Source organism: Hibiscus syriacus, unplaced genomic scaffold (genome assembly GCF_006381635.1).
Source record: "Hibiscus syriacus cultivar Baekdansim isolate YM2019G1 unplaced genomic scaffold, ASM638163v2 tig00111273_pilon, whole genome shotgun sequence".
In the NCBI taxonomy this organism is placed as follows: domain Eukaryota; kingdom Viridiplantae; phylum Streptophyta; class Magnoliopsida; order Malvales; family Malvaceae; genus Hibiscus; species Hibiscus syriacus.
This window is the reverse complement of record NW_024063040.1, coordinates 1,352,604-1,365,002: the sequence shown is the minus strand read 5'-3', so window position 1 is coordinate 1,365,002 and position 12,399 is coordinate 1,352,604. Positions and strand designations below refer to the sequence as shown.

The 12,399-nt window shown below is 34.0% G+C and overlaps 1 protein-coding gene, 1 non-coding gene and 1 pseudogene across 2 annotated transcripts; 1 reads left to right on the top strand and 2 right to left on the bottom strand.

Moving 5' to 3' along the window:
* Window positions 1-572: 572 nt before the first annotated feature.
* On the bottom strand, window positions 573-5,061 carry LOC120157515 (probable pectin methyltransferase QUA2). Its single transcript, XM_039168613.1, has 8 exons — window positions 4,370-5,061; window positions 4,142-4,284; window positions 2,532-2,762; window positions 1,986-2,211; window positions 1,732-1,907; window positions 1,305-1,608; window positions 1,060-1,198; window positions 573-894 (listed from the first exon to the last, which is right to left on the bottom strand). Exons 1-8 carry the CDS (start codon window positions 5,059-5,061, stop codon window positions 736-738), a joined length of 2,070 nt encoding a protein of 689 aa, XP_039024544.1. The 3' UTR covers window positions 573-735.
* A 3,674-nt stretch (window positions 5,062-8,735) lies between these two features.
* TRNAM-CAU lies at window positions 8,736-8,821 on the bottom strand. Its single transcript is given in 2 exon segments — window positions 8,736-8,771; window positions 8,784-8,821. It is a non-coding gene; the product is annotated as a tRNA-Met (tRNA).
* A 1,356-nt stretch (window positions 8,822-10,177) lies between these two features.
* Window positions 10,178-11,085, top strand: LOC120157623 (annotated as a pseudogene).
* Window positions 11,086-12,399: the final 1,314 nt, after the last annotated feature.

The window sequence follows — 12,399 nt, the reverse complement described above, 5'->3', positions numbered from 1 at the left end:
TTTTAAAGATGTACAAAATGTGAATAGACCATCGACTTTTGAATTGAAGCTACTGATAGGTCGGTCCTATAATCGCATATTGATTTGATTCTCTAACCTTGTTTGCCCATTTGAGGGTAAAATCGGAATGGGTCAAAGATGAATGCATTATGTTTACGTCTTTGTTATTAATAGCGGCGGGCCATTGAATGTAAAGATCTTTGTGATTTTATTGCATCAACAGCCTACCAAAATGAAGTACATCTACATTGCATTCCATCGATCAACAACACTATCAAAGAAGGGTTTTCTCCCATTGAATATGAATGATAAGGAGGAGAAAAAAAAACATTTATCATAAATGACGCTGCCAAGGAATTCTATTTTACTCTTTCCCTATAATTCTCACCTTACGTCATTGAATTAACTCTTTAGATCTTCACAATCTTAATCATGTGGTGGTATAGTTATAAATGAGACATACCATGAAAATTTAAATCTACTGATATAGTTTCTAACTTGCAAGGGTTTCTCAGATTTGAGTACTTACAAGGTCCTATGTATGCCTTGCGGATCCATAGGAGTCATCGAGTTTTGTTCTTGTCTTCCTCTGTTATCTTTCAGTTTTCTCATTTCCGATCTAAATATATGGTATCCCTCAGTCATGGTGGAGCTTTTATGATGATTGCTTAAACATGCACAAAATGAATTTGAGTACAGTGACTAGAACTTCAGGTTTCTCCCGAGAAATGGTTCTTAGCTTGCTTGTCTTTTGAAGAACGGTTTCTGACAGATAAGGAGTCTCTCGTTACTGTTACTTTCGATTTCTATGACTCGGGCCTCCCACTTCAACTGCCTTGTTAGAGACCTAGGCGATTCGATAAACGGAGCTGTGTCGTGGATAATTATCCAACCCTGCATGAATCATCGATTGAATCACTTATTAAAACAAAACAATTCCATTGGAAGTGTAACAATTGTAAAGGTGTTTGCATGCCATCAGTGTATACGACTGATGTTCCTTTAATCTACAGCCATTGGTACAATCTGATTTGATAATTGATAGCCTGGTTTTAGTACCTCGGGACGAAGCAACAGGTCTATCTCGGTGAGTATATGAAGCATGCTGCATCTCCAACGTTGACTAGACTCGAGAGATAGAAGTCCTTCTACATGTACCATATCGTAAGTTCTGGGATATGTTGGAAATGCTTCACACCTGAAAGTAATCCAAATAGATCATAAAACAAACAAAGCTTCAAACAAAAAGGGAAGTCTATCGTTGCCTTATTTCAACCAGGGGAAGTCAACAAAAGGAGAATCACCAATCATGTAATACACCGAAATAGCCACGGTCAAGAATCAGGGGAAGATAGTTAGGTCCGGTTGTCGGGACTACATTCATCACCCAGACAGACTTCCCGGCTTCCAGTAATGCAGCATTTAAGCCACCATAGCGAGCGTTCACGTCTAACACATTCCTGAGCATGTTATTAGGTGGAGAAGGATCTTCGTCACCAGGTCTCTTCGGATGGTCGGAGAATATTAGTGGCGACAGAAGAGACCAATAATTATTAATAGTCATCTTATAATTAGCAGTATCCTCATTTAGTTCTTCAGAGTGAAGACCTGGCAAGATATCAATAAGATTTGCAAATAGAATATCAGCTGCAATCAGAATTTTCTTTAATCATTGCTTGTCATGATGGAATAATTACTTGTAACATAAGCATGCAGCGAATATCGAATTACCATACAGAGCTAGTTCAGTCGGGTTTAAGTTAGACCTAGAAGGCCAGGTTGCCCTCTCCTCGATAGGAACCCATCGGTGGCTATGCATACCACCTATGCAGTTCTGAAGGGGTCGATAATACGGAGATTCAAGATATTGTCCTTTGCTACAGATAGAAGGGCCTGAACCAGGCTTCCTGGACACAAATGATTCACATATTCAAAATGAATTCAGTTTTGAAGAATATGAAGATAAATCAAGAAAACAGCCTTACCGGGAGTTGTAACAACTTTTTTTACTAGTCTTTTTCCACACAACAGTTTCATCTTGTTGAGACATCAATTCCCAGCAGAGACTTTCCGCAAAATCACGAACAAAGTTCCATCTTTTCTGTTTCTCTTTATCACGAAGAGAACTGTGACCATTGGTAAGAGGTGAAGTCCACACAAAGTATCCACCAGGTTTTAGAACTCTATCAACTTCAATCAAGAAAATACCGTCTGCAGCGCATGTGAAACGTAAAAGTTTAATATACACTAGTTCAAACACAAAAACGAAAAATTGTTGAAAAAGTTGTATATGTTATAATTAGTAAATACTATAATAGTTGGTACAAGTCTGGGAAATTTTCAGAACTTGCAATGGAAAGAGTGAAGTTGACCATGGTTTTAATGTATTGTTTTGAATTATGTATTGGTTGGTAGGTCTGAACTGTCTACAAATGCATTGAATAGCAGTCAAAATGGACCCCTTTTTTTAGGAACTTATCATATACAGAACATTTAACACGTTAAATAAGCCAAGTTGGAAGCTGTTATACCTTTTTTATCCCAGTCAATACCGCAGCGTGCACAATGCAGCAAAACAAAAGAAAGAGATGGATATGGTAACTGTTTTGAACTGAAAGAACCAATCATTGCAGGAAGGCCCCTTTCGAGAGTGAGTTGAACTTGACTGCCGGAGGACTCGTAGCTCGCAATGCACATGGTTAAGATCTCTTCGGAAAAGAGATGTGCTCCAAAGCTGCCATAACCACATCCTATATCCAAAGATATAATAACATTACTATAATAAATTAGATGAAGTAAAACTCATGAACAATGGAACTAGACCATGCAAACTTGACCCGAACTCGATTACGGAAACCAATTTACCCGACCCAATATCTTATATTAACCCAAACATGATAATCAAATTTGATACGATACCCAACCCATACCCGACCTGAACCATATCAGATCCAAAATTTAGCGAAACCGAAATCAACCATGATCAAAATTAACCTGAATCGAAACCAAAAGTAACTCGAACCGAAAGTAACCCGAATCGAATTTTAATCTGATACGAAAGCAACCCGAACCAAATTTAACCCGACTCGAAAGTAACACGAACATATTGAAATTGATAAAAGTTATTTTCAATAATAAATTAATTTAAATAAAATTGATAATTTATTAAAAATATTAAATTTATAATAAAATAATAGAAAGTTTAAGAAGAATATAAATGTAAAAATCTAATTGTAAGATTGAAAACAATAATAAATAAAATTTACTTATCTTACTTGTTATAAAATATATATTTATAATAAAAATAATAAAAAAACAACTAAAAAAGTAAATAACATTATATTTATAATAAAAATAATATTAAGTTTACTTATGTTACGACTAAAACTTAACAAATAAAGTTATAGTATTATTTTTAAAACTTAATAAAAATATTAAATCTATAATTGGAAATAAAGTTATAGTATTATTTATTTATCAAATAGTTCTCATTATAAACTTTTCATACGAAACCAATATAAAATTTTGATAACAAATTCTAACACGTATTGTAAGATCATATTTGTATCAAATTATCGATTTATCATCTCTAAATGATGGTTTAATTCAAAATATTGAACGATTGAGAATTGAAATTAAACCTAAATGATAAACTTAACAAATAAGAAGACATATTTGTACAAGTATATATTAATTATTCTATATATACTTGATTTTGGTTAGACTCATAATCAATTTAACCTGAATTGATCTGATCTAAATATTGACCTAAATCGAAAATCAATCGATACAATATTGACCCGACCTGAAATCTAATCGATCTTGTATTAACACGACCAAAAACTCAACTGATCCGGTATTGACCCGACCCGATATTGATTTGACCTAAAAATCAACTGATCCGATATTGATCTGAACTGGAAAATAACTGATCCAATAATCAACGACCCGAAAATTGACCCGAACCGATCCGATTCACCTTACACTCGAACTATATCCGAACCAAATCCAATCTGAACAAAATTAAACCGAATTTAATATAGACCCAAAAGTACCCAATCCAATCCAAATCCGATCCGAATGACCGGTTTGCCACCTCTAAAGGGAACGAAACAATGTCAGCATGTATGTTGAAGGAAATTTCTGCTTACCCCAGCTTGTATGAAATTGGATTCATTTCTCAGTCCAATCATCTCAGCGATCTGATGGGAATAGTCTTCCACACCATCAAACACGAGTGACGCCGAACGGAACGAAATCTGCTCTTCCTCTAACATCATCATCCTGTAGTTGAATAAACCGAGTTGAAAAAACACTTCTATAAGAAGGAAGTTAAATGTGGAAGGTGATTGGCAAGTGAAACACTCACCTCTTTGTTAAACTGCCCGAGGAAAATACCTCTTGACCGGTGATTTTAACATTTGCAACCCAAATAATATCTCTCCCAGTCGGCCACCTAAGAGGAATTTTATAGTTCAAAGGTGGAAGAACTAAACAACTTTGCCTCGACCCTGGTCGACATACTTGATCATCCTCGTTACCATCAGAAAAACCCGAATCGAGATCCTCCGAATCATTAAAACAGGGAATATAGTTCTCCAACTCCTCAGGACAGAATTCTAGTTCTTTCATCTTTGAAGCACCCAAAGAAAGCTCCCCTATATCCCACAAATCTGAAACAAGGTGCTCTTGCAGTCTCCTATAACTATGAAATATATAACCTCTAGATGATGTTGAAATGGAAAGTGACCACCAAAATGAACCAGTGACAGCAAGAATCACAATCATAACTAAACTGGACTTCAATAATAGCATCGTTAACCTATGGCGGCTTCTCGGAGGCCCAACAGCGAAAGGATCAGATGCAAAACCATTGTCAGTGGCGGCATATTTTGAGGGAGAATTATCCGTAAAGGGTAGCCAAAAAGGGAATCTGAGGGAAGAATGATTTCTATCCAATTCCTCCTTTTCAGTTTTGTCTTTCACTTGTGAATCCAATAGATCATCGCTGCTGCCTGAGATTCGAGATGCGGATACACCTCGATGCAGAGGCCTTGACATTTTTTTGTAACCTGAAATTCTCAACAGTCAGCCAAAGGAGATAAATAAGTGTAACTTTCAAGAATTAGTAAAATCCCTCTGAAATTCCTCTCCGAGACAAGCTATTCCACTCAATAAAACGTTAAATTTTAGTAAGTACAGAAAATAAACACTTCAATAAGATAAGATTAAAATGAGATCTTTTGTCTCAGTTTTAAGATTCGAAGTAAATAAAAAGGAAAGTGAAGTAGAAACATTGAGTGTAAGCACATTTCCATTCAAAATCACTTGTTTTCAATTAAAATCCGCTTCTCTCTTTGTTACCCGATTCTTAAATCCAATGAAACCCCAGATTAAAATGATCAAAACCCATTCCGGATCAATCATTTGAAAAATCTGTGTCATATCAAAATTGAGAAATACCTTTGTTTGTAAGAGCAGAACTGGAAATAGAAAGACAACGTAAAACAAGCCTTGTCAGCGAAGATTCATCGAATGGGGATCTAAGAACAGCTTTATCCTAGCATTTTGAACTACAGAAAACGATTGCAAGTTGTGTTTGATAATGTATGAGTGTCAAGAAAACGAATTTTCTAACGATCCAATCACGACAGAGATCGTGAAAAAGCTGAAAATTGAACTCTTTTACAATCGTAATAATCATTCAAAGTAAAAAACGGCGAGAAAGAATGAATCAAATGCAGGCAAAGGTATTTAGAAAAATGAAAATTATCTATCTCATCCGAACTTTTTTCTTTTTGACAGCATTGCCTGCTATATATGCTCTGAAGAGTCACCACTACAGCTCGAGCTGCAAAAAAAATGTAAATTTGAGTTATATTTTATTTGATTCTATTGTATCAAACAGCGGCAGATGTAGCTTATTCTCACAGTGTAAAAAAATAATTCAATGATGAAAATAAAAACACTGCCATAATTGGTGAGGAAGAATGATGTGAAAAATACAATGTAATCGAACAAGTTTTGAGTTCTTATTTTCAAAATATACAAATTTCGAGATAACGAAGTTCAAAATAAACGGATCTTAAAGCGAACTCAAAACAATGCAAACTCGAATTCATGGTTTTGTCGTATCTGCATGTACATCTAAGTAGAAGAAGACGAAAACTTCAGTTTTGTTTATTGTAAAACTGGAGTTTGACATCTAAGTAGATCTGGATTTCATATATTATGCATATTTCCAGATGGGTCCGCTGTTTTATTTGTTGTCCAACAATCACACCGCATGATCCAAACTTTCCATCTTCTGCACGGCATTTTATCAAACAATATTCAAGCACTGATTTCATATTTCCATTTCAGCCCTACTTCTAAATTTTTCCAAATTGTAACATTCAATGTCATCCCTAGCTAGTAGCCTAAAGTCCCATAATTTCGTGTTGATCTTGCTAGAATGAAGCACCAACCTGCACAAAGTCGATGAAATTAGAGAGTCCACAAATCCTAGTGGAGAAGTGGCCATTTATATTAGGCGGATGGTGTATTTAAAGCCCGCAATACATATATGAAAAGAGGTATGTACCAATGCGGGAAAGATCGTCTCTAAAAATTTAAAATTATCATATGTTTTAGATTTTATTTATGTATTTTCTGTTGAAATTTTATTTTTTTCTAAAATTTTATAAGTTTAAATTCGTCTTTAAAATTATATAAATTCAAACTTACCCCAAAATTAAATCATGCGTGTGAAAATGCCCAATGAAATGACAATAGTAATTGCGGGAATTGAAAATCAATATGTAAAATGCTTAAGATCACATTCACATTTATTACTTATTTTAAGCCCCTCAACAATTCCCCCCATTGCACGTGACGTGTTCAAAAAATGTGGGGGGACCATCTTATTAAATCTTTGGGTGCTTAGGGGGGAAATGTCATAAATTATTTTTACATGTGCTTGTACTGTATAATCATGGGCGGAGCCATGCATCTTTCAATCTTTCTATATGCTGTCATTAGATAATAACATTATAAAAGGAAATTAACATTAATTTATAAATAACATAAATCTTTCAACTATTTATATGTTTATCACTGTATTTTTTTTAATAATTTTAGGGTAAATTACACATTTAATATCTTAAGTTTCACTTTTGATACGTTTTAATACTTAAACTTTTATTTTTTATAAAATTATACATAATATTTTTAAATTATTATGATTTAATTAATTTTATTCAACTAATAAGACGTGACCACCAGAATAAAGCAAACACCTAATTAATGAGATTAGCAATAGAAAAGGAATAAGAAAACACCTAATCATTGAGATTACCAGAAATCGAACCTGGGTAATGCAGAAGGGAGGAAGAACGCCCAACCATTTAGGCTAGGTGTGAGATTGATTACAATTTTTATTGATTAATTACCATTACAAAATATATATTGACTGTAAACATGGAATTGAGAGGTGTAAACGAGCCGAATCGAGCTCGAGTATCGCTGAGCTCGACTCGACTCGAAAACTCTGAAATGCAGTTCGACTCGATTCGAAAACTCGCGAGCTTAAAATTTTTAAGCTCGACTCGAACTCAAAATCCTGAATTGAAGCTCATGAGCAGCTCGAAAAGGCTCGAAATGAAAAAAAAAAATTCTTAAACTTAACTAAATTGAAGCCTCAAACTCAAACCTTAAATACATAAAAATCTTACTGTATTTAAAAAAAATCAACACATAAATGTTAATATTATTAATAATTTATTTTTTTTTAAAATAAAATCTTAATATATTATATTTTTGAGTTGCTCACTAGCTTTTCGAGTCGAGTATCAAGTAGTTTGTTTTGGCTAGGTGTGAGATTGATTACAATTTTTATTGATTAATTATCATTACAAAATATATATTGACTGTAAACATGGAATTGAGAGGTGTAAACGAGCCGAATCGAGCTCGAGTATCGCTGAGCTCGACTCGACTCGAAAACTCTGAAATGCAGTTCGACTCGATTCGAAAACTCGCGAGCTTAAAATTTTTAAGCTCGACTCGAACTCAAAATCCTGAATTGAAGCTCGTGATCAGCTCGAAAAGGCTCGAAATGAAAAAAAAATTCTTAAACTTAACTAAATTGAAGCCTCAAACTCAAACCTTAAATACATAAAAATCTTACTGTATTTAAAAAAAAGCAACACATAAATGTTAATATTATTAATAATTTATTTTTTTTTAAAATAAAATCTTAATATATTATATTTTTGAGTTGCTCATTAGCTTTTCGAGTCGAGTATCAAGTAGTTTGTTTTGGCTCGTTAAGAATTCGAGTCGAGCACGAGCTCGACTCGAGTCCATTCGATCTGAGTATTTATCGAGTCTTGACCGAATCAATCTCGAGTAACTCGCGATCTGTCTTCTCTTATTTACAGCCCTACCCATACGGATAACCTTGAAATGCAGGGGATGCATGAATTATTGTACATGCATGGGGAACCATATGATTCAAAGCAGTCCTTCCTTAGCCAATCTTTTGTACTTCGTACTCGTTGATCTGACACCTTAGACAGACAAACATAAAATAAATGGGTAGAAAGTGAAATTAATTGGATTTTCTATTTCTGATATTTAGATTGATAATAAATTTTGGAGATCAATTCATGTATCGCATTCAAACCTCAGGCCACAATCTTTTGGTTATTGTCAACCGCAACGAAGATTGATGATGGCAGTAATAACAAAACTGTTGGGGTGAGAGAGGCTCGAACTCTCGACCTCAGGATAACTCTGATTGCTATGAGACCTACGCGCTAGCCAACTGCGCCACCACCCCTTCATAGAGGAAAGTTGATTCTGTATTTAATTATAATAATAAAAAATCCCTGAATTTAATAATTTTTTATAGCCCTTCCTCTTTGTATATCTAAGTTATGTTTTTTTATTAATTTGGGTTGAATATAGATAATATATATTTAAAGATTCTCAATCGTTTGATAATAAATTTTTATATATTTTTATATATGTGATGATTAAACTCGAGACCACGAGAGACAATAATAATTCTTTAATCACCAATGTAGGTTATATATTTATTTAAAAATAAAACAAAGAACAATTATATATTTAAATATGAATAGTAGGTTAAGGACTTCTCTAATATAATTTAAAAATTATATATATATCGTACTCATCATAGCTGGAAAAAAATTATTTTATGCCATTACATTTGTAGCTGGCATCATGTCGTTAAAATGATTGTATAAAATCAGAATTTATCGTACGCATCATATCTGAAAATTTTATCTTATAAATTATAATATTCGTTAAAATAATTATATATAAAAGAAAAAATAATTTATTTTAAAATATTTTTAAAATTAAAATGATTGTCTTACACTCAATACTTGTGCGGCAAAAGTAGCCGATTTTTCAAAAAAATCAACTTTTCCTATTTTATTTCTCTATCAGACACTCTTTCATCTTTATTTCTTGATCTAACAATCTTTGTAAGAAGGCACGGCTCATACACCACATCTTATGCTGATGTAGTATCACGTGTTGAAAGTCGCGGCTCATGCACCGCGATTTGTTAAACGTGTAAAAAATCGAGTGTTAAGTTTTTAAATATTTTTAAAATGGTGCCACATATGTAATTATTTTTTATATTTTTTAACAATTAATTTTAAAAGAATAAATTTTTTAAAATATATGAAATTTATAATTTCCTATCATCGTCATTTTGTAAAAGAAATACTAGTTATAAAACTTTTATAAAATTATTCATGTTTTAAATTACTTACCCTCAAAGTTTTTCTATGCTAGATTATATGTATTGTGTAATTTCATGCAAAAATAAAAAAAATGTTGATTTATAAAATAATTTACAAAAGAATATTTAAAGATTTTAATGTAGAAAAAAAATTCTCACACAAATAATAAATAAATAAAATTGATGTTTTTATACAAAAATCATCCTAACAAAAATTAATTACATATTAGATACTATTTTAAAAATATTTACAAAATTAACACTAATTTTTTATCGCGGCGTCACGTGACAAAAAGGCGCGGCATGTTAAATTGGAAAATAAAATTGCATGGGTGGGAAATAAAGATGGATAGGATGATTTTTTGGGAAATTCGCCCAAGAGGCAAAGGGGATGAAGAAGAAGATCATGGACTGGAATTCCACAAGATTCAACTTACTTGGATCTCGTCAACCGTAAATATAACCCAGCAAAAAGGGAAGTTACACGTCGTTGTTTTTTTTTGTTTTAGAGGGCAATGGCTCATCCATTTTATCGATTACTTTTCGGGGACACGACGTTGACGAAAGTGTTCGTTGGGGAATTGGCTTGGGAGACGCCGACACAGGAACTGCTCAGCTATTTTCAACAGTTTGGAGAGATTCTCGAAGCTGTGATCATCACTGATAAAAACACTGGCAAATCTAAATGATATGGCTTTGTAAGTTTCGTTCTTTTTTTGTTAATTCCTCTTATATACGTATAGATGTATTTATATGAATAAGATTAATGGTGGTGGTGTAGGTCACTTTTCGTGATCCTGAATCAGCAAGGCAGGCATGCGTTGATCCGAACCCTGTAATTGATGGAAGAAGAGCAAATTGTAACATTGCTTCACTTGGAAGGCCTAGACCCTCACCGCCTTATAGTGGAGTTGCAGCACCGGTGCCGCCACCACCGCCTACCGTCTTTTATCCGCCATACGGCTACCCAACTTACAGTTCTGAATATGTGTATCACCAAGTGTTTGAACCTCCTTCTCCACCAATTTTCTCAAGGAAAAAAGTTGAAGACTCTATTCAATGTTAAGCCATTGTGGCTCATCGGCTCAACAATGTTATTGAATGCTGTGGCATTGCAGGGTGTGTATAATCCACAAATTCATCAGGCACGATACTATCATCAACTGTATGAACCATCATCATCATCAATGGCCCCCCCATATTACTATGGCTATTCTTTGCAAGCTCCAAGGGGAACATTTCCTGCACCACGGCCTCAAGGACCTTCCTATCTTTACTACCCTACTCCAATGGAGGCCTCCTCCTCCTCAACCCTTTCCCTCAGGTAAATCTCTTTTAATATTATTTTTCAGTTTTGGTTTACATCTGCAATCACAATAAACACAATAAAACTTAAAATGCATCTATGATCAGTGTCTATGTTGTCCGGATTCTTCTTTTTAGAACTATAAATGTTCGACATATGGATACCGAAATGCAAAATATCAACGTAGGATACATATTCATATCCTACATTCACATCAGAGTCTGAGTAACGTAAATACGAATAAACTTTGATCGACCATGTGAATGAGCACGTGGTTTCAGTATATATATGGATGATGGTTGATTCATGGACTAATGGAAGCCCCACTAACCATGTTATGCACTGCAATTGCTTTATATGGAGAGTCCCAAATTATCATCGTCTTATATGCAATGGTCTTTGCTAGCTGTTTTGGCGTTTAAGTAAAAAACAATAACCATCTATACCTATATCATATCAGTTCTCGAAAGTAACTGAATGAATCAATTGATTTAATCCATTTGTATGTGATGCATAAGGACTTAACATGGAGGATAGGCTGGCAGATGGGTCCAGGGCCCTCTTTCTCAGTGAAAAACCACTTTCAGGACACATACTTCAACATTAATAAAGAACCATAACACCATAGCTTTAAATTGTTCTACTCATTCACAGGGATGGATCGAGTGGGTTGGAGCCGTCCTCTGAAAATTTCAAGCTCTCAATTGATTTAGATTTTTTTCTTTCTATTTCCTTTTGATAATCTATTTTCACCCCTAACATAAAATCATGCTTACGTTCATTACTGATTTTGGTCGCAGAATCACAGACTCAACAGCATACCACCACAGAAACAGAATGTGGTGCCATGACACCTGAAAGTCCGAAAATTTAAAAGGGGAAAACACTCATCCCTGCCAAAAGAAACGTTCAAAACTGTAAAATCTTGATGAGTTTATTAATGTTCTTCATTGTCCACCTTACTTCACTCTTACATTCTCGACAATTTTTAGCCATTGGTGGACACTGCAATGTCCCTCCACACACACACCCCCCCCATTGCAGGGAAAAGGAGGACTAATCAACCACCCTAGGCAGATTTCTGTCTTTTCTTATTTACTTGCCCAAGAAAAGAAAAAGGCCATTAATTCTTATATTTTTTCCCACAAGTTTTCATTCATTTATTAAGAGTTTAACATCCTTTTACGTGGTTGTATGAACAGTGAACATAAGGTGGGAATTGAATTCCTTCAACTGATAAAAGAATTGAACGATTTAGATCTCAAAATCATTCTCGTATTCTATTCCATTATCATTTTATATAAATTTTTGCAATTGCGAAATATGAGTTAAAAAG

What these genes read in the sequence shown, in the direction of transcription:
- LOC120157515 (XM_039168613.1), bottom strand. Translation starts at nt 5,061, where the DNA reads ATGTCAAGGCCTCTGCATCGAGGTGTATCCGCATCTCGAATCTCAGGC. An exon ending in ACAAGCTGGGGTAAGCAGAA is followed by an intron (nt 2,763 to 4,141) that starts ATTTCCTTCAAC and finishes ATGTTATTATAT; the next exon opens with CTTTGGATATAGGATGTGGT. An exon ending in TATTGACTGGGATAAAAAAG is followed by an intron (nt 2,212 to 2,531) that starts GTATAACAGCTT and finishes CATGCGCTGCAG; the next exon opens with ACGGTATTTTCTTGATTGAA.